Raw genomic sequence first — 18,637 nt, forward strand, 5'->3', positions numbered from 1 at the left:
GTGTAGAAATGGTCGACACAGATTTGAGGGCCTGTTTTACCTTCAAGATTACAGAAAAGAGCAATGACTTGGGGAGAAACCAGGTTGTTCTTCTTGTTTAAGAGAAAGCTTGGAAAGGTTTTGATCGTGATGTTTAAATGCACAGAGTATAAATCGAGCAACTAAATATGAAGTCTTGATGAAGAGTGTTGACCTGAAACAAGGACATTTCTCCACCTCCCCCATCCCAACTCCCTCACCCACTCCCACAGATGCTGCTCAACTTTCTGACTTCCTCCAACACCAGCATTCTGTCGGACTCAATAAAGATGAACTCTTTCTCAGGGGGCTACAATGTTAGTAATAAATGCACACAGTTGTACCATGATTTTGGAATGAAGGCAGGGGTGCCTGAAGGAGAACTGCTATGAGATGATAGTTCTGAGGGTGTAGGACGTGATCTGATGGAGCAGGAGATAGAAAATCAACAGGAGCCTTCAACAGGTGTTAGGTCTGCTTTGTTCATGAATGAGTGAGACAAACACCAGACTGAGTCGAAATCAGGGTTCTTTGTTCTTTATTACCGGATTGTAACACTTGCGACTAACAATGTTAGTCGGAGAATGCATTCTGCCGTTATCAGCAAAATGGTGATTTTTTATACCCTTGGATACGTGCTTAGAACATCATCATATCATTACTTGTCCAATGACTAAAACTGTTGCTACCCTTTCCCTGCTAACTTCCTGCCTCTCAATCCATCAATGTCTCTCTTATCTTGTAAGTACAAGGATGCATTCACATCTTGTTACAGCCCTGCACAGGGTAACTCCTTACACATTCCCATCTCATGATGTTTTACCTAACAGGAGTACAAGGACACCTCCCCTTCTTGTTACAGCCCTGCACAGGGTAACTCCTTACACATTCCCATCTCATGATGTTTTACCTTACACAGGGAATCAGTTAAGTACATGTTGGAACAGAAAGCTCACCTTTCAGCCTATAGCACACTCTTACAAAACAGTCTCTTGAATTAAAGGTTTCACCATGAATCACTAGAGGGCCTTCAAATTAATGCAGCTAAAAAAGATCAAAGTTGTTGCTTTGGAAACTTCATCTTTAGAGTCAGGTCGGAGACCAGAGGATGACTGTACAAGGTGAGGGGACAAAAGTTTAGGGATGACATCAGGGGAAAGTCTTTTTACTTTTTGCCTGGAATGCCTTGCTGGGGGTGATGGTGGAAGCTGAAACAGTAGGGGTGCTTAAAAGACTTGGATGAAAGAAAAATAGTGGGTTATGGTATGAGGTGGGGAAGGGTTAGTTTGTTGGTCATCTCCACATCGAGGGCCAAACGGCCTGTAATGTTCTGTTTTATTGCTGTTCTACTATTTTCAATGACCTTTGTGTAAAGTCACTATTTCATCACTGAAGGATGTCCTTCAGCCCCATAATGCAAGCCTTTGCAAAGAGTCTATATCATTGAGAAGAAAGAAAATTGGATGAGGTTTATGACAGCAGTCCAATCTGATGTCATAAATGGGCTTCTAAATAGTAGTTATAATGTAGGGAATGACTCAAGCCGAGATGCGTGTACCAAGTATAAGACTCTAATCATGGGTGGCGATTATTCACATATAGACAGGTACAAACTGGGCAGGATGAATTTCTGGAGTGTGAGAGGGACAGACACATTGAGGGGCCAGTGAGTGAACACAATGTTGTAAATGGATACCGGGCAAAGAGAACAGATTATTTTGTAAACTGTCCAGGGAAGAGTGACCACAACACGATAGAACTCTGAAGATTGAAAGGGGAGTAGTTGTCATTTTAGAGAAGGTTGGAATGTGTACATGGATATGAAGGGGTTGGAGGGTTATGAGCGGAGAGTGGGAGAGGGGAACTAGTAGAGTTGTTCAAATGAACCGGCACAGACTCGAAGGGCCGACACGGCCTGTTTCCGCTCTGTAAACTGTTATATGCTTATTTGAAACCTGGGCCCCAGATCGAAATAAAATAAACCAGGAATAAAAGTCCTGTCCCACACCATGATGCCGTCTGATAGGATGCTTTCAATATGATGCTCCTGTAGAGGTTGCCAAGGGGTACAGGTGACGTGCCAAATTTCTGCAGGTTTCTGAGGAAGTCAGGGTGTGGTGCACCTTCATCGATGTGGGTGAGCCAGGACAGGACACTGGAGAGGTCTACCCTAGGAACAAATCAAAGTGTGGTTCTTATTCCCTCACCAGAGTCGCCCTTTGACCCCTCCTTTCAACTCACCTGTGCAACAGCAAACATCATGTGTGCGATTGTATTTGGAAACCGTTTTGACTACACAGATCCAAAGCTTCTCTCTTTACTGAATATGATGAATGAGAACATCAAGTTCATTAGTAGTCCCTGGGGTCAGGTGAGTCCATGTCTCCATCTCCTCTCCCTCTGCCTTTCCCTGCTTCTCACATCTGAGCTGCCAGCCCCGTCCACTCATTTAGAAGCTGACGACGTGCTCCAACATCCTCGCCTCCAACTGGGCCAAGACTAGGCTTGTGTTTGGAATGTGTGGTTGGGGGAATGAGGATGGAAGTAGGTTTATGAGAGTGAGAATGAGGGTATGTGGGGGCATTAAAGGTGGGATTTGAGTGAGTTAAAGTGTATAGTGGGATGGGAAGGGGTTGTGGTTATGGTATATGCAGAGGGACAGGAAGGGGTTGTGGTACAGTATGTACAGGGGACGGGAAAGGGGTGTGGTACAGTATGTACAGGGGATGGGAATGGGATGTGGTACGGCATGTACAGAGGATGGGAAGGGGGTGTGGTACGTTATGTACAGGGGACGGGAAAGGGATGTTACGGTATGTGAAGGGGACAGGAAGGGGTTGTGGTATGCTACGTACATGGGGACAGGAAGGGGGTGTGGTAATGTATGTGTAGGGGACAGGAAGGGGGTGTAGTATGGTATTTGTAGGGGTCGGGAAGGGGGTGTGGTATGGAATGTGTAGGAAGGGGGTATGGTACTGTTGGTGTTGGGGGATGGGGGATTAAATCACAGGCCAAGAAATGAAATGGTAGGTGGAATAGTGAGGTTCCAGAGAATTTTGGTCTCCAGACTGATATTCCTTTCCAAGTTCCAATTCAATTAATCTCAGGACCCACAATTTAAATCAATATTTTACAAAACAAGAGTCATAAATCTGAGATGGGTGGCAACACCACAGAAATCCAGATATGCATAATAATGTGGAGAACTCCAGAAAAAGTATACATATCCCCTGAAATATTCTCATGGAGATGTTTCACAGGGAATTACCACAGGAATCAATCACATGGTTCAACTTTTCAAATGTCTTCTTCGGTCAGAGTAATTCTCGCTTTCACCTCTCGCTCTCTCCTTTCTCCAGCTGTACGATCTGCTTCCAAACCTTCTGGATTGGCTCCCAGGGCCACACAACAGGCTGTTTGAAAATGCAAACAGAATAAAAAACTATCTAAGAGAGAGGATCCAGGTTCACAAGAACATGCACACAGAAGGGAGGTCGCAGGACTTCATCGACAGCTTCCTCAACAAAATGGAAGAGGTCAGTGACATTGTTTTTCATTTAGTTTTAACGATACCATACGGCAGAAGACCCCTCCAACCCATGAAACCTGTTCTGCTCAATAACACCCAATTAATCTCCAAACTGACCCAGACACGAGGAGAACGTATAAACTCCTTCCAGACAGTGCCAGATTCAAATTCCGGACGCTGGTGCTGTGGTAGCATTACACAAACCGTGTCACCCTGAATGAAGCAGGATCTCTGAGCTTTGAACTACTGATTGACATTGAGGAAGGCACAGCTTCCGGCCCCCATTTCAACCACATTTTACAGGAGAACAACTGAGAGGGTCCTGTCCTGTTGCATACCTGAGTCAGACGAGAGCTGCAAAGCATACAGAGGATGTACAGGGAAGTCAATACAGTGGATCATCCAAACAGCCGAGAAGATCACTGGGGTCTCCCTTTCCTTTATTGACGACATTCACTGGGAGCTTTGGTTAAATAGGGCTCAGAGAATTATTGAGGACCCTTTCCATCCAGCACAAGGGATCTTTGACTCACTGCCATCAGGAAGGAGATACAGGAGCATCAACATCAGGATGGCCAGGCTGGGGAATAGCTTCTTTCCGCAGGCTGTGGGATTGATGAACGGTGACCCGTAACCGGGTAAATCACCCAAAAGAGTAGTATTTATTTTAAGTTATATCTTTATATAACCATGTCATAGTCAATCCACTCTTTATTTGGTTCATAAAATCTTGCATTTTGCACATGACCCATGTAAAGGTTGACCCCCTATTTTTGGCCCAGATCTCCTGCCCAGCCAGAGCTCCCAAGGCCCCGACAAAGACCCTCGTCCTAACCTCCTGCCCATTCGGAGTTCCCAACGCCCCAAACATAGACTCACCCTGACCTCCTGCCCAGCCAGAGCTCCCAAGGCCCTGATCGCAGACCCTCGCCCTGACCTCCCGCCCAGCTAGAGCTCCAAACGCCCCAACCACAGACCCTCGCCCTGACCTCCTCCCCAGTCGGAGTTCCCAATGCCCCAAACATAGACTCTCACCCTGACCTCCTGCCCAGCCAGAGCTCCCGAGGCCCTGATCGCAGACCCTCGCCCTGACCTCCCACCCGGACAGAGCTCCAAACGCCCCAAACATAGACTCTCACCCTGACCTCCTGCCCAGCCAGAGCTCCCAAGGCCCTGATCGCAGACCCTCGCCCTGACCTCCTGCCCAGCTGGAGCTCCAAATGCCCCAACCACAGACCCTCGCCCTGACCTCCTCCCCAGTCGGTGTTCCCAACGCCCCAAACATAGACTCTCACCCTGACCTCCTGCCCAGCCAGAGCTCCCAAGGCCCTGATCGCAGACCCTTGCCCTGGCCTCCCGCCCAGCTAGAGCTCCAAACGCCCCGACCGCAGACCCTCACCCTGACCTCCTGCTCACCCAAGGTCCTGACGCCCTGACCACAGACCCTTGCTCTGACTGCCCGCCCACTGGAGCTTCCGACACCTCAACCACAGACTCTTCCCTAGTTCGCAGCTGCCCAGTTATCTGAGCTCCTAACACCTTGAACAACATAGGTACTTACTGTGATCAAATGTATGACCCATGTAAAAAGTCTATCTTCTCCCTTAAAAGTTTTCCCCAAAAAATTGGTCCAAATACTTTACTATCAAACGAATACAGATGCGATCTATTTGATTATACGTGCTGGGTATTGTGTGTGCACCATGGTTTGGTTGCATTCAGTATGTACAGTCAGATAGTAACAAACTCAAACTTAATTGGTCGGGAAATGAAATTGATGCATTTTGAGCTAGCACAGATCTGATGGACTAAATGGCCTCCTTCAATACCCTGGCAAATAAGAATGACTCCTACCTTGCAACAGGATTGGTGTCTGTGTTTGGCATCTCCCACATAGAGGGGCTTCTTGGTGAACACTGAGTGATGGGTGCCAGAGTCCCCTCTCTTCCCCTTTCAGTTCCTTTTGCAACTCCCCAGCCCTCTCTTCCTTTCCAACCGACACACCACTCTCCTTATGGCATGTCACCCACAGTCCCAGGCAGAGTGGAAACTCCCTCTCACCTCCTCCCACTGACCAGCGTGAAAGGGGAGAAGCTTCGGGAGATTAGGGGGAACTTCTTCACACAGAGTGGAGGAAGGGTGGAATGTGTGAATGCCGGCTCAGTTTTAACACTTAAGAAGAATTTGGACAGGTACATGGATGGGTCAGGCATGGAGGGCTATGGTTCAGGTGCAGATCAATAGAACCAGGCAGATAATAGTTGAGCACAGACTAGATGGGTGAGTCCTTTCAGGAGAACCAGCGAATCACCTCCTCCAGCCTAGTGCCCTGAACTCAAGTGTGCCGGAGCAGTTCAGCAGGTTAGGAGGTTTCTCCATCACTCTGCACATCACATGTGACCCAGCATCTGCAGATTTTCTTATCTGTCTGTATTTGTCCCCCATCTGTGATGTTGGCTGTTATTTGTTCCTGTTTTCCACTCTCTCTGGGAGCAGAGGGTGTGCTCAGAATGAGCTGCTGGGTGTGTCTGTCTGCTCCTACCCTTATGTCCCTTTGCCAGAATGAGACCAAATGGAAACCAGGACAAACATATGAGCAGAGGAGCCTAAAACCCAACAGCATGAACGATGATTTTCCAATTTCTGGTTCCACTGAAACCATCGGTCCTTTACCTGTTCCAACGTTCTCTTCTCCCCCTCCCTGTGGTTTCCTTCCTTCACCCTCTCATGTCCAGCATGTTCTTGCTACTTATCCCCTCCTCCACCCTCCCCATCCACTGCATCCCCTGGGGGCGGGATGGCCTTGCCCTGTCCACCGCATCCCTTGGGGACGGGATGGCTTGGCTCTATCCATCGCATCCCCTGGGGGTGGGATGGCCTTGCTCTATCCACTGCATCCCCTGGGGACAGGACGGCTTGGCTCTATCCACTGCATCCCCTGGGGACAGGACGGCTTGGCTCTGTGCACTGCATCCCCTGGGGACAGGATGGTTTGGCTCTGTCCACTGCATCCCCTGGGGACAGGATGGTTTGGCTCTGTCCACTGCATCCCCTGGGGACAGGATGGTTTGGCTCTGTCCACTGCATGCCCTGGGGACAGGATGGTTTGGCTCTGTCGACTGCATGCCCTGGGGACAGGATGGTTTGGCTCTGTCCACTGCATCTCCTGGGGGCAGGGATGGTTTGGCTCTGTCCACTGTATCTCCTGGGGGCAGGATGGTTTGGCTCTGTCCACTGTATCTCCTGGGGGCAGGATGGTTTGGCTCTGTCCACTGTATCTCCTGGGGGCAGGATGGTTTGGCTCTGTCCACTGCACACTGCTGCCCTTATTCAGTTTGCAGGCAGCCTGTGCTGTGGCTTTTCACAAAGCTGATACTGCTTCCAAGCAGGTCCTCCTGACTTCCTCAGGATTCATCCTTGACTTGACAGTAATGAGAGTGAAGGATGTATCAGGCACTGTGTGGGACTGTTGAACAATCTGCAGCACAGAATATGAGAGGGTCAGTTGCAACCATCAGTGCACGTCTGTTTAAGGTGAGTGGAGGGTAGTTGAAGTAGGTCAGGGCTAAGTTTTTTTTCCCCCACAGAAAGTGGTGGGGGCCTGGAATGCATAACTGGGGGTGGTGGTGGAGGCTGGTACAATAGAGATGTTTAAAAGGAGCTGAGGCACAGAGATTAAAGAAAACTGGTGGGTTTTGGGCTGTGAGGGAGAGTGTTTTTGACTGAAGTGGAGTAGGTTTATATAGGGCAGCACAACATTGTGGGCTGAAGGGCCTGTATCCTGTGCTGTGATGTTTTATTTCATGAATACCCAGATTGGTGCTTCAGGGTCTTCCATTTAACACAGTTATAGTGGGACACAGCAGAATGTTGCGGAGGTGGGAACTCAGCCACGGTCTTGAAAGCAGCATCTCGAAGAGCTGAGTTGAACAAATTCGTTCTAACACCAACCCTCACCCAAATCTCCCCTGTTCTCAGGACCAGCCTAACAAAGCCATACCTTTTGACTCTTTAGTCAGGCAGAACATGTTGCTTGTGGGTGGTAAGAAATCTCTGACTTCAGTAAGTAATTACTTTGAGTAATCTTTGGGATCACATTACAATTTCACAATGCACTTGGGAGTGTCACTGAGAAAATACCAAACAAGTCACTGTGAAAACTTCTTACAACCGGACTGATCTCACCAATTATTTTAAATAAAGGTTGGGCAACAAATTTTAACGATATACAGATTCAGAAAATAACAAGGAGTCACAGGCCAAACAATATTAAGCCCAGCAGTTTTCACTGCTGTGCCGTGCCGTCAAAAATTCATTTTCTATCAAAATAACTATTCGACACCACTGAACAGTTTAACTATTGGCATTTCAGTAGTTTATTGATGTTCTCACATGTTACAGGAGACATTTCTGTCTCTGTCTGCTGTTAAATTTAATTTAAAACAGTTTAGTCATTGTTCAAAATGGCAGCGACATCTAGTGTTGAAATTAAGAAGTGCATGGTGATGTTACAACGAGCCACTTAAAAATGGGACATAGTTAGTTGTTTGGCCATCCCTAACTTAATAGCAATAAGGTAAGACAAAGTTGTTTTCTCTTCACCAGGAGAAAGGTAACCCATGGTCAGAGTTCAGTGATGAGAACCTTCTCATGTCCACCTTTAACATATTTCTGGCTGGGACTGACACCACCAGCTCTACCATGCAGTGGGGGCTCTTGCTCTTCCTGAAGTACCCAGAGGTACAAGGTGAGTATCACAAGAACCTACTCATGACTGTACCTTAAAAAGAGAAATGCTGCAGGGACTCAGCCGGTCTTGCAGCGTCCACAGGAGGTAAAGATCGATAATCAACATTTTGGCCCCGAGCCCTTCATCAAGATCTTGCTGTGTGTCAAGTTGTATGCAGACTCTCCACACTTACTGAACTGGGCTTCTCCAACAGCACCTCCCAAACCAAGGACCTATCCCATCAAAAAGGACAAAGGCAGCAGGTGCGAGGGAGCACCACCATCCCGCAGTCCCCTCCAAGCCGCAAACGATTCCAGCTTGGAAATAAATCACTGGTCACTCATTGTCACTGTGTCTCAGTCCTGGAGAGTCCTCCTCAACAATACAGCCATTCACTTGGTCTCACCACTGCCTTCTCAAGGGGCATGAGGAATGTAACACTTGCGTAACTGGACACCCCCCCAACCATGCTTGACACCTCACCAACCACTGCACCAACAGGCAAAATGGAGATCGAACGAGTTCATGTGGGTCATAGATGGGCAATTGGAATTGCTTCCGTCGCTGAATTTCCAGGCCTGACCTCATCGCTCCTGCACCTGCTATCCTGTGTTCAGAACGAGCTGTCAGAGTAGCTTGGCTCAGTAACTGTGGGGAGTCTCCACACATGGTACATGAAACCTACACACAGCAACATCTTGAAGAAAGGCTCAGGCCCGAAGCGTCGGTAATATAGCTCGACTTCCTGTGGACACAGTGAGACCAGCTGAGTTCCTCCTGCATTCCCTCATGATTCACCTGTACAAGGTATGGGTAGGTCCACACTCACAATAGGTACTGTACAGAGGCACTCAACAGCTCACAGGGCATCCATGGGGAGTGAAAGGCAGTCTGGGCCCTTCGCCATTGATGACTACTTTGGTGCCTCCTCCTGCACCCATGATGAGCTCATCAACTTTATCCATGGGTTCATTTCTGTCAACGTTATGGGGATAAGGCTGGAAAGGGGTACTGATGGTAGTGATCAGCCATGATCTGTAAAATGGCAGTGCTGGCTCGACAGGCCGAAGGGCCTACTCCAGCTCCTATTGTCTATTGTTTCTTGAAAACCATGAAAGAGTCCTCACTGTGTGAGGGTCACCCAGTGTAGGAAGGACATCAGTATATTGGAAGGGATGCACAAGAGATTCTCCGGGATGTGGTCAGGCCTGGAGGGGTTGAGTTATAGGTTGGATCGGCTGGGTGTGAGGGAGGCTAAGGATTGATCTTATAGCAGGTTATAAAATCATGAGGGACATGGATAAAGTGAGTACTCGTTGCCTTTTTTTCGCAGAATAGATTATTCTAGAACTCAAAGACGTAGGTTCAAAATGAGAGGGAAAAAGTTCAGGAGGGACACAAGAGGCAACTTTTTCACTCAGAAGGTGGTCCATACCTGGAACAACCTGCCAGAGGAAACTGGAGAGGCAACATCCAAAAGACATTGGGACAGGGTTAGGGAGCAACATTAACCAAATGGAGGCAAATGGGATAGGCCAGGATGCCAATTTGGTCGGCATAGACAATTTGGGTGGCATAGACAATTTGGGTCAAAGGACCTGTTCCTTGCCGTATGACCCGATGAGACACATGATCAGACAGTGTTCCAATGACGCAGAAATCGAACCCAAACTACACTAACTAATGTCACTCTTTGTGGTGGCAGTTAGTATAGCGGTTAGTGCATCACCCCCCAAACTACACTAACTAATGTCACCCCTTGTGGTGGCAGTTAGTATAGCGGTTAGTGCATCACCCCCCAAACTACACTAACTAATGTCACCCCTTGTGGTGGCAGTTAGTATAGCGGTTAGTACATCACTCCCCAAACTACACTAATTAATGTCACCCTTTGTGGTGGCAGTTAGTATTGCGGTTAGTGCATCACCCCCCAAACTACACTAACTAATGTCACCCTTTGTGGTGGCAGTTAGTATAGCGGTTAGTGCATCACCCCCCAAACTACACTAACTAATGTCACCCCTTGTGGTGGCAGTTAGTATAGCGGTTAGTACATCACTCCCCAAACTACACTAATTAATGTCACCCTTTGTGGTGGCAGTTAGTATTGCGGTTAGTGCATCACCCCCCAAACTACACTAACTAATGTCACCCCTTGTGGTGGCAGTTAGTATAGCGGTTAGTACATCACTCCCCAAACTACACTAACTAATGTCACCCCTTGTGGTGGCAGTTAGTATAGCGGTTAGTGCATCACCCCCCAAACTACACTAACTAATGTCACCCCTTGTGGTGGCAGTTAGTATAGCGGTTAGTGCATCACCCCCCAAACTACACTAACTAATGTCACCCCTTGTGGTGGCAGTTAGTATAGCGGTTAGTGCATCACCCCCCAAACTACACTAACTAATGTCACCCCTTGTGGTGGCAGTTAGTATAGCGGTTAGTGCATCACCCCCCAAACTACACTAACTAATGTCACCCCTTGTGGTGGCAGTTAGTATAGCGGTTAGTGCATCACCCCCCAAACTACACTAACTAATGTCACCCCTTGTGGTGGCAGTTAGTATTGCGGTTAGTGCATCACTGTTACAAGGTTTGAATCCTGCGCTGTCTGTAAGGAGATTGTACATTCTCCCTGTGTCTGTGTGGGTTTTCTTCAGAGGCTCCAGTTTTCTCTCACCCTTCAAAACATACCAAGATCATAGGTCAATTGGGTGTAATTGGGCAGCAGGGACTTGTGGGCTGAAATGGCCTGTTACTGTGCTGCGTGTCTAAATTAAAAACGAACTCAGGAAATTTGCTACATTGGAATTACTTCTCAGGGAAAAGCTGATTGAACTGCACATTTACTTTTGTCTCTCAGTAATTTCATAAACCTTAGTCAAAATGAGCCGTTTCCGGGCATAACCAGTTGCCACTGTTCAGACACCAGGTCTGAGTCTGAAGATTGTAAAATCCCACTTTGTTCTAAAAGAACCTTCTTCCTGTCCCTGCCTGGAACTTGTAGCGGGACACAATATTCAGACTCAAACTAATTTATGTTTTTTATAAAGATTTAGTAGCTTTATACTCTGCACATTTGTCTCTATTTTTTGACAATTTTCTATACATTTAAAGACTTATCATCCTGATTCTCACATTGCCTTGATTTTGTCCTTTACAGCTGTTTAATCCAGTATATCCTTCAAACAGAGTTATCCTACACGAGTACATCCCCCCAAACAGAGTTATCCTACACGAGTACATCCCCCAAACAGAGTTATCCTACACGAGTACATCCCCCAAACAGAGTTATCCTACACGAGTACATCCCCCAAACAGAGTTATCCTACACGAGTACATCCCCCAAACAGAGTTATCCTACACGAGTACATCCCCCAAACAGAGTTATCCTACACGAGTACATCCCCCAAACAGAGTTATCCTACATGAGTACATCCCCCAAGATTTATATTCCTCAATCCAGGAATCCCTTCTTCACAGACAACAATTTTACTTTTCCAGAAAAGATTCAACGCGAGATTGATCGGGTAATTGGGATGGTACGTACCCCATGTATTGCAGACAAGGAGAAGATGCCTTACACCAATGCAGCAATCCACGAGATCCAGCGATATTCCAACGTTATCCCACTCAACCTCCCCCACACTGTTGCAAGAGACACCGAGTTCAGGGGCTTCCTGATTCCAAAGGTAACGCTTCCAGTGACTTTGATGTTCTTTTTTTCCCAAATCTCTGGCTATCTTCTTCCAGAATAAGAAGTAAAGACTGGTGAATCTTGTACAATCGATGTTATAATCAGACAGAGAAAGTGATACCCCAGTGTAATAAATCAATTCAGAAAACTCACAAATGACAAAGGTGCCACATCTCCTACATTATGTAGCAGCCAACAGAAAGTAGTTTTATCTATGGGAGTTGATTTTCAGCCTCTCTTAAATGATGTCCTGTCCAGCTGTCACTGTGTGGGACAGGACCTGCAAAGCATCGGACTGAAAGTCAATACAGAGGATCATACAAATGACCGAGAAGATCACTGGGGTCTCCCTTTCGTCTGTTGAAAACATTCATTGGGAGGGTTGGTTAAATGGGGCTCAGAGAATTATTGAGGACCTGTTGCAGTCATATCAGTCCATGGGTGATGAATGTCAGATGCGGGAGAAGAGTGAACACATCAGGATCACCCATGTGGCAGTGAGCCAAATGGGATGGTCAGAGGAGTTCAGCTGGGTTGAAGAATTCAATATTGTGTCCAGTAAATACTAATAGAAAGTCAACTTCATTATACTGAAAGAAATGTCTGACCCACACACACCACAGTCCAGTCAAACACTCTTTCCTTGGGTGGTCTAGTACAGCAAGATGATCATGAATTTGAACTTTTCTCTTCGGTCCCAAAACAAGGAATTTTATTCACTTTTGTGACCTCCTTTTTCAGGGAATGATTGTGATTCCAGTGTTGACATCTGTTTTGTACGATCCCACTTGCTGGGAGACACCAGAATCATTCAACGTGAACCATTTTCTGGATGAGAGGGGACAGCTGAAGCAAAATGAAGCCTTCCTGCCATTTTCAATAGGTTTGGCTCATATTTATTGATTAGGCTCACAAAGTTGAAGCAGGAGCTGCTGGAAACTTTAGCTCCAAAGTGGAGATGATTTGGATGAATGGGCCAGGTTCTTCTCTGGTGCTTGACCTGTTATTTTTGTGTTCCTGTGACCCCTTGGTTCTATCCTGCATCCCGAGGACATGGCAGTTGGTAGATGTGTTGCCTGCCACAGTCAATGTCCCCTTGTGTAGATGAGTGGGAAGAGTCACAGAAGTTGCTGGACATTAGCAAGAGAACAGGGTGTAAGGAGGTATGTTCAGAAATGGGATTGATTGCTCTGAGAGCTGATGAGCCAAATGGCCTCCTTCACTATAGCCACTTAGCATGGAAACAGGCCCTTCAGCCCAACTTGCCTGTGCTGACAAATGTCCCACCCACACTAGTCCAACCTATTTACATTTAGCCTTCATCTCTCTAAACCCATCCTATCCATGCATCTGCCCAGATTTTTAAAAAAATGTTATAATCATACCTGCCTCAACCACCTCCTTTGGTAGCCCGTTCCACACACCTAACACCCGTCAGGTTCCTATTAAATCTCTCTCCCCTTCACCTTAAACCTATGCCCTCTGGTTACTGATTCCCCCGCTCTGAGAAAAAGACTCTGCATTCACCCTCTCTATTCTATTCCTCTCAGCGTTTTATCCACCTCTATGAGATCACCCCTCATCCTCCTGCACTCTAAGGAACAAAGCCTCAGCCTGGTCGACCTCTCCCTGTAGCTCAGGCCCCCAAATCATGGCAACGTTCTTGTAAATCTTTTCTGCACCCTCTCCATCAACATCATTCCTGCAACCCGGTGACCAGAACTGGACACAATACTCCAGTTGGGGCCCCACCAATGTATATACAACTGCAATGTGACCTCCTAACATCTGTACTCTGTGGTCTGACTGATGAAGGTCAATGTGCCAGAAGCCTTTTTGATCACCCTATCTACCTGTGACACTACTTTCAAGGTACCATGTACCTGCACTCCAAGATTCCGCTACTCTACCACACTCCCCACATCCCCACCATTCACTGTGTAGGTCCTACCCAAGTTGGTTGAGAATAATGGGATAAAATGATCGTAGCAAGTTTGGATTTCCATGTATTGGGAAGTTGGGGGGGGGGGGGGGGGTGGTATACCAGACTAAATGTGTATTTAAAATCATGGGTAAACAGATCAAAACTATTTCTTCTTTTAACACTCATCAACAAACTTTTCCAAAGATTTTGCTTCCTGAAAATAAATTGGGGATTATTATAGATAACATCAAGCTGAACACAAAGATAATTTCAGATTTGCTGCATCATATTTGGAGAAACAGTAATGTTTATTGAATTTAGCAGGTTTAATTGCATGACCTAAAAATATTTTGCCACTGATTTTTGTTCGTATTCAGCCTCTGATCCCTCTCATGTCAGTGTTCAACAATAGTCAGCTGGCATTGAGGATTCTAGTTGTCCTGTTACCACTTTTCTATGGTCGTCACTGACACCGTGTTCGTCACTGACGGCACCAAGATCAGCAGGGAAGACGTCCAAGAGCGGATGCAGAAAATGAATTTTCAACGACATCTTGCACTCTGTGGTTTTATCTGCTTGAAGCATTGCTCTGTAGTTGCCAAGAAAATTCTCAACATCTTTAAATGTCTTCCAAACGTGCCCAGGCCCAAGGTGACATTTGTGAGCACCTGCATTGAGTTCATGCCCAGACATGTTTGGACTGATAAAAACAGTTTGCTTTATGGGTAATGCTCTAATAAACAAAACATTGCAGAAAATCATAAAAAATCGGTTGTATTAGGCTCTGATGGATGTAATCTTAACATCGGAACCAGGGTAGCAGAAAGTACAAGGACTATTTGAAGGGTGAACCAACTTCCCCTCACTTCCCTTTTCTCTCCTCCACCTACCCTACCATCACCTACCTTCCTCATCAGAGAGAATCATCCCTGACCTGTCCCCCATCACCTTTCAGCTTCCTTCTTCCCTGTCCGAGCCTGTGCTCATCCCCTTGCTGTTCTATTTGGATGTCTGCCTGGTTCTTGCCATATTCCCAATGAAGTGTTTCACCCCAAAACAGTGACTGTCTGCTGCCTTTCTGGGACAGTCACATTTGGGCTGACAAATGTGTGTGGGTCCAGAATCTAGAGACTTCTCAAGTCTGAGTGTCTGCCTCAGGAGTCTGGTATCCAGCACGTAAAAAGGGATTAAATAGTTCACCATCTCGTTGCTTGGGCCTCAGTGCAGTGAATTGGTTTCCCACAGGGAATCTGAGGGAATGCTATGTTCCTTTTCTCATGTTAGTCTAGTAGTTTCAGTCTGTAGCCATGATTATTCCACGGTCTGAATTATAACCATTACAGCACAGAAACAGGCCAATTTGGCCCTTCTAGTCCGCAGGGATCCAAGTACCCTATTCTAATCCCACTTACCAGCACTCTGCCCATATCCCTCTATCCCCCTCCCATCCATATACTTATCCAACTCTTTCTTAAATGACAACATTGACCCTGCCTCCACCTCCTTTCCCAGAAGCCCATTCCACACAGTAACCACTCTCTGAGTAAAGAAGTTCCCCTCCATGTTACTCCTAAACCTTTGCCCGTCACCTCTCAACCCATGACCTCTTGTATCCATCTCTCCTACTCTCAATGGGAAAAGCCTTTCCACATCAACTCTATCTATCCCTCTCATTATCTTAAACACCTCGATCAAATCCCCTCTCAGCCTTCTACGTTCCAAGGAATAAAGATCTAATTTGCTTAATCTTTCCTTGTATGGTCAGTGACTTCTCAGAACAAGATCTGTTGAAGAAACTGTTATCAGTCGTGCTGCAGATTCACTCCTTTAATTAGGTCATCATCAAATCCCTTTGCTTTCTTCACAATCTTGCAATGTTCTCCATGAACCACCCTCTACACCCATCACAATCCTGTTGTGAGAAACAGAGAAGAGACAATTTGTACCATTTTCCCAGCAAGGTTGTTGGAGGAATCCTGCCAGACACTGTAACTCCCACCTGTGGTTACCAGTCGGCTCTTCCCAGGAATTAGAGTTTTAAAACATCCTGCGTTCCTCTATAACCTCACTAATCAAGGTTAGTGTAGCAGTTAGTTCAATGCTGTTACAGCATCAACTGCTGTTGAATCCCACACAGTCTATAAGGAGTTTGTATGCTCCCCCCCCCCCCCACCGTGTCCATGTGAGTTTCCCTGGGGGGGGGCTCCAGTTTCCTCCCACCCTTTGAAAATGAACTGGGGGTTGTAGGTTAATTGGGTAGCATGGGCTTGTGGGACGAAAGGGCCAACCTGTCAACCTCTGCTTTAAATGTACCCATTGACTTGGCCTCCACAGCCATCTTGTCCAATGAATTTCACCCTCTGGCTGAAGAAACTTTCTTCATCTCTGTCTGTAAGGAGTTTGTCTACATGGTTTCCTCTGGGTGTCCTTGGCCTTTTACCTTGCTGTAGGTCTAAATGTAAATGTTTTACAACTGGAAGTAGAGCAGCACATAGCTTGACAAGTCAGCCCTGTTTTCCATGCCTCAAGATACCTTTGCATGTCCCACAGGGAAGCGGATGTGCATTGGTGAGGAGGTCGCCCAGATGCAGCTCTTCATCTTCCTCACCACCCTGCTGCAGAACTTCACCATCAAATCCCGGGTGGAACCATCAGCCATTGACATCAGCCCCCTGTCAAGTGGATTCTCTACGCTGCATCACCCCTACCAGCTCTACTGCATTCCTCGCAATTCCAGTCCAAGGCCAAGCAGACAGTGACACTCCAAGAAATCATCCATCAAATCTCAGTTTCGCTCAGAAAGGTGAAACCCTCAGCAGGTCATGCAGCATCTATGGAGGAAGAATCATTTCACAATGTTGAACTCTCAACAAAACTGGCAAAAGGGCTGAGGAGGAGAGGAATGAAGGTGGAGACACACTGACCTCCAGGACTGACACATGATGATGTGTTTATTGTCATAGACCTTGTACAATGTATGTATGCCCCATTTTTATTTGCTGCAGCCAGTCAGGTACTTATAAAGAAAAACTATGGTAGTAAACTCATTGAATTAAAGAGGCAATAAATACATTAGAGGACAACTATTCATAGTAATGTTCTGGAAAAAAATGACTTACAATAGCGCAGAGTCCCTGATTAATACTCCAAAGGGAGTCCAAGAGCCTGATTGCTGTTGGAAAGCAACAGTTTCTGAGCCCGGAGGTGCTGGGCTTCAGGCTTCTGTCCGAAGGGAGCAGTACGAAGAGGTTGTGACCGGGGTGGTGGGGTCCTGTATGATGTTGGCTGCCTAGATGTCTGCAATGGACGGGAGGTCAGTGATGGACCTGTCTGTGTTTCTCACATACTGCAGCTTCTCCATTCCTGGGTGCACGGATAAGACGGGTTTAGAGAGATGTGGGCCAGATGCTCGCAGGTGTGACATTTTGGTCGGCATGGTGGGCCACTTTCCTCACTGGTGACTCTGACATTCTCCTTTTTAGCAGCTATTTCATCCCACTGTACCAAGTGTTTCCTTGGCCAGCTCTCTCTATTTACACCTCCTTCAGACAGATGAGTGCCATTACCTTCTTTCATCAGTATCAATCCGTACCCTTCATTTGCCCACCCCATCACAGATAATCCTCCTGTTTCCCTCATTCCTACCCTCTCTTCAAAACCTGAAACACATTTTCTCATTTTTCCAGGGTCATTGCACAGAAAAATTCCTTTCTTTCTCCACAGATGCTGTCTGACCTGCAGAATGTTTCCAGCTTTTGTTGTTGGATTTCAGATGCACAGTATCTGGTTTTGTTTTGCTCATTGCCCACAAATTGCATACATGTCTGTGGACATATATTAATTATTTTATCGGTTTTTTTCGGATGTCGACAATTTGAGTCACCACTGTCTCATTATCTAATATCCTTCCAGACTAAATGCTAAAAATAAAAACATTGAAGCAAACAGTTATTTTAAAGCATTTTTAGAAATGTTTTCTGGTGTAAAACAATATTGAATGATGGAGAATCCAAAGGAGGTGATTGGGAGACTTTGCGATGAAACCTTTGGGAATACTCCCAGCAAGAGAATCCAGAGACTTGGTGGGGGTACAGGACCAGTGACACCTCTTGGTGTGCCCTTACGGCAAGTAAAAGTTGACAAATTTCAGTACATAATAAAGGAATTGTGAATCTTGGCACCTCTGCAGAGTCACAACCCAACTATAAGGCCACTGAGGCAATCATCCAGCTCTGAATTCAGACCCTTACAAGGGGGAAGGGAATTCTTCTGGCGAGTCAACAGGTGGACTTGACACTCAGTCCCTAACTCACTACTCACTATTTTTCCCCCAAAGTGAATTTTATGAGAACGTGAATGACCTGTTGATGAACGATGGGGGCAATGCTTCAGCCGTAATTCCTGCGGCAACAAGAAGTCTGTTTTCTTCAGCGACTGACGCACAAAAACCCAATGGATTCTGCTCCCCAACTAAAGCAGGTGCCAGGGATATGGGTCAAAGGGAGGACCTTCCCTTTCCCTCACCAGGGCACTTGCCATTTCCTTCCCAACCTGTGAACTGTCTCAGCATTATGTACAAATCTAGTTTCCTGCAGGTATCTGGGAGAGCTGCTCAAACCATTTGCAAGCAGAATGTAGAACATGAAACAGTACAGCACAGGAATAGGCCCTTTGGCCCACAATGTCTCTGCTGACCACAATAGCAAATTAAACTAATCCCATCAGTTACATTAATAA

At 46.5% G+C, this 18,637-nt stretch overlaps 1 protein-coding gene across 1 annotated transcript in view; it reads left to right on the plus strand.

Moving 5' to 3' along the window:
- The window catches only part of LOC138748447 (cytochrome P450 2C28-like), a 35,395-nt gene extending 17,544 nt beyond the window's left edge, over positions 1–17,851 (plus strand). The window contains exons 4-9 of the mRNA XM_069908692.1: positions 2,229–2,389; positions 3,378–3,554; positions 8,153–8,294; positions 11,784–11,971; positions 12,718–12,859; positions 16,451–17,851. Coding sequence (XP_069764793.1) covers positions 2,229–2,389; positions 3,378–3,554; positions 8,153–8,294; positions 11,784–11,971; positions 12,718–12,859; positions 16,451–16,659 — 1,019 coding nt within the window. The 3' untranslated portion in view covers positions 16,660–17,851. The remainder of the gene's footprint in view (positions 1–2,228; positions 2,390–3,377; positions 3,555–8,152; positions 8,295–11,783; positions 11,972–12,717; positions 12,860–16,450) is intronic.
- The last annotated feature ends 786 nt before the right edge of the window (positions 17,852–18,637 follow it).

Source organism: Narcine bancroftii, chromosome 13 (genome assembly GCF_036971445.1).
Source record: "Narcine bancroftii isolate sNarBan1 chromosome 13, sNarBan1.hap1, whole genome shotgun sequence".
Lineage (NCBI taxonomy): Eukaryota > Metazoa > Chordata > Chondrichthyes > Torpediniformes > Narcinidae > Narcine > Narcine bancroftii.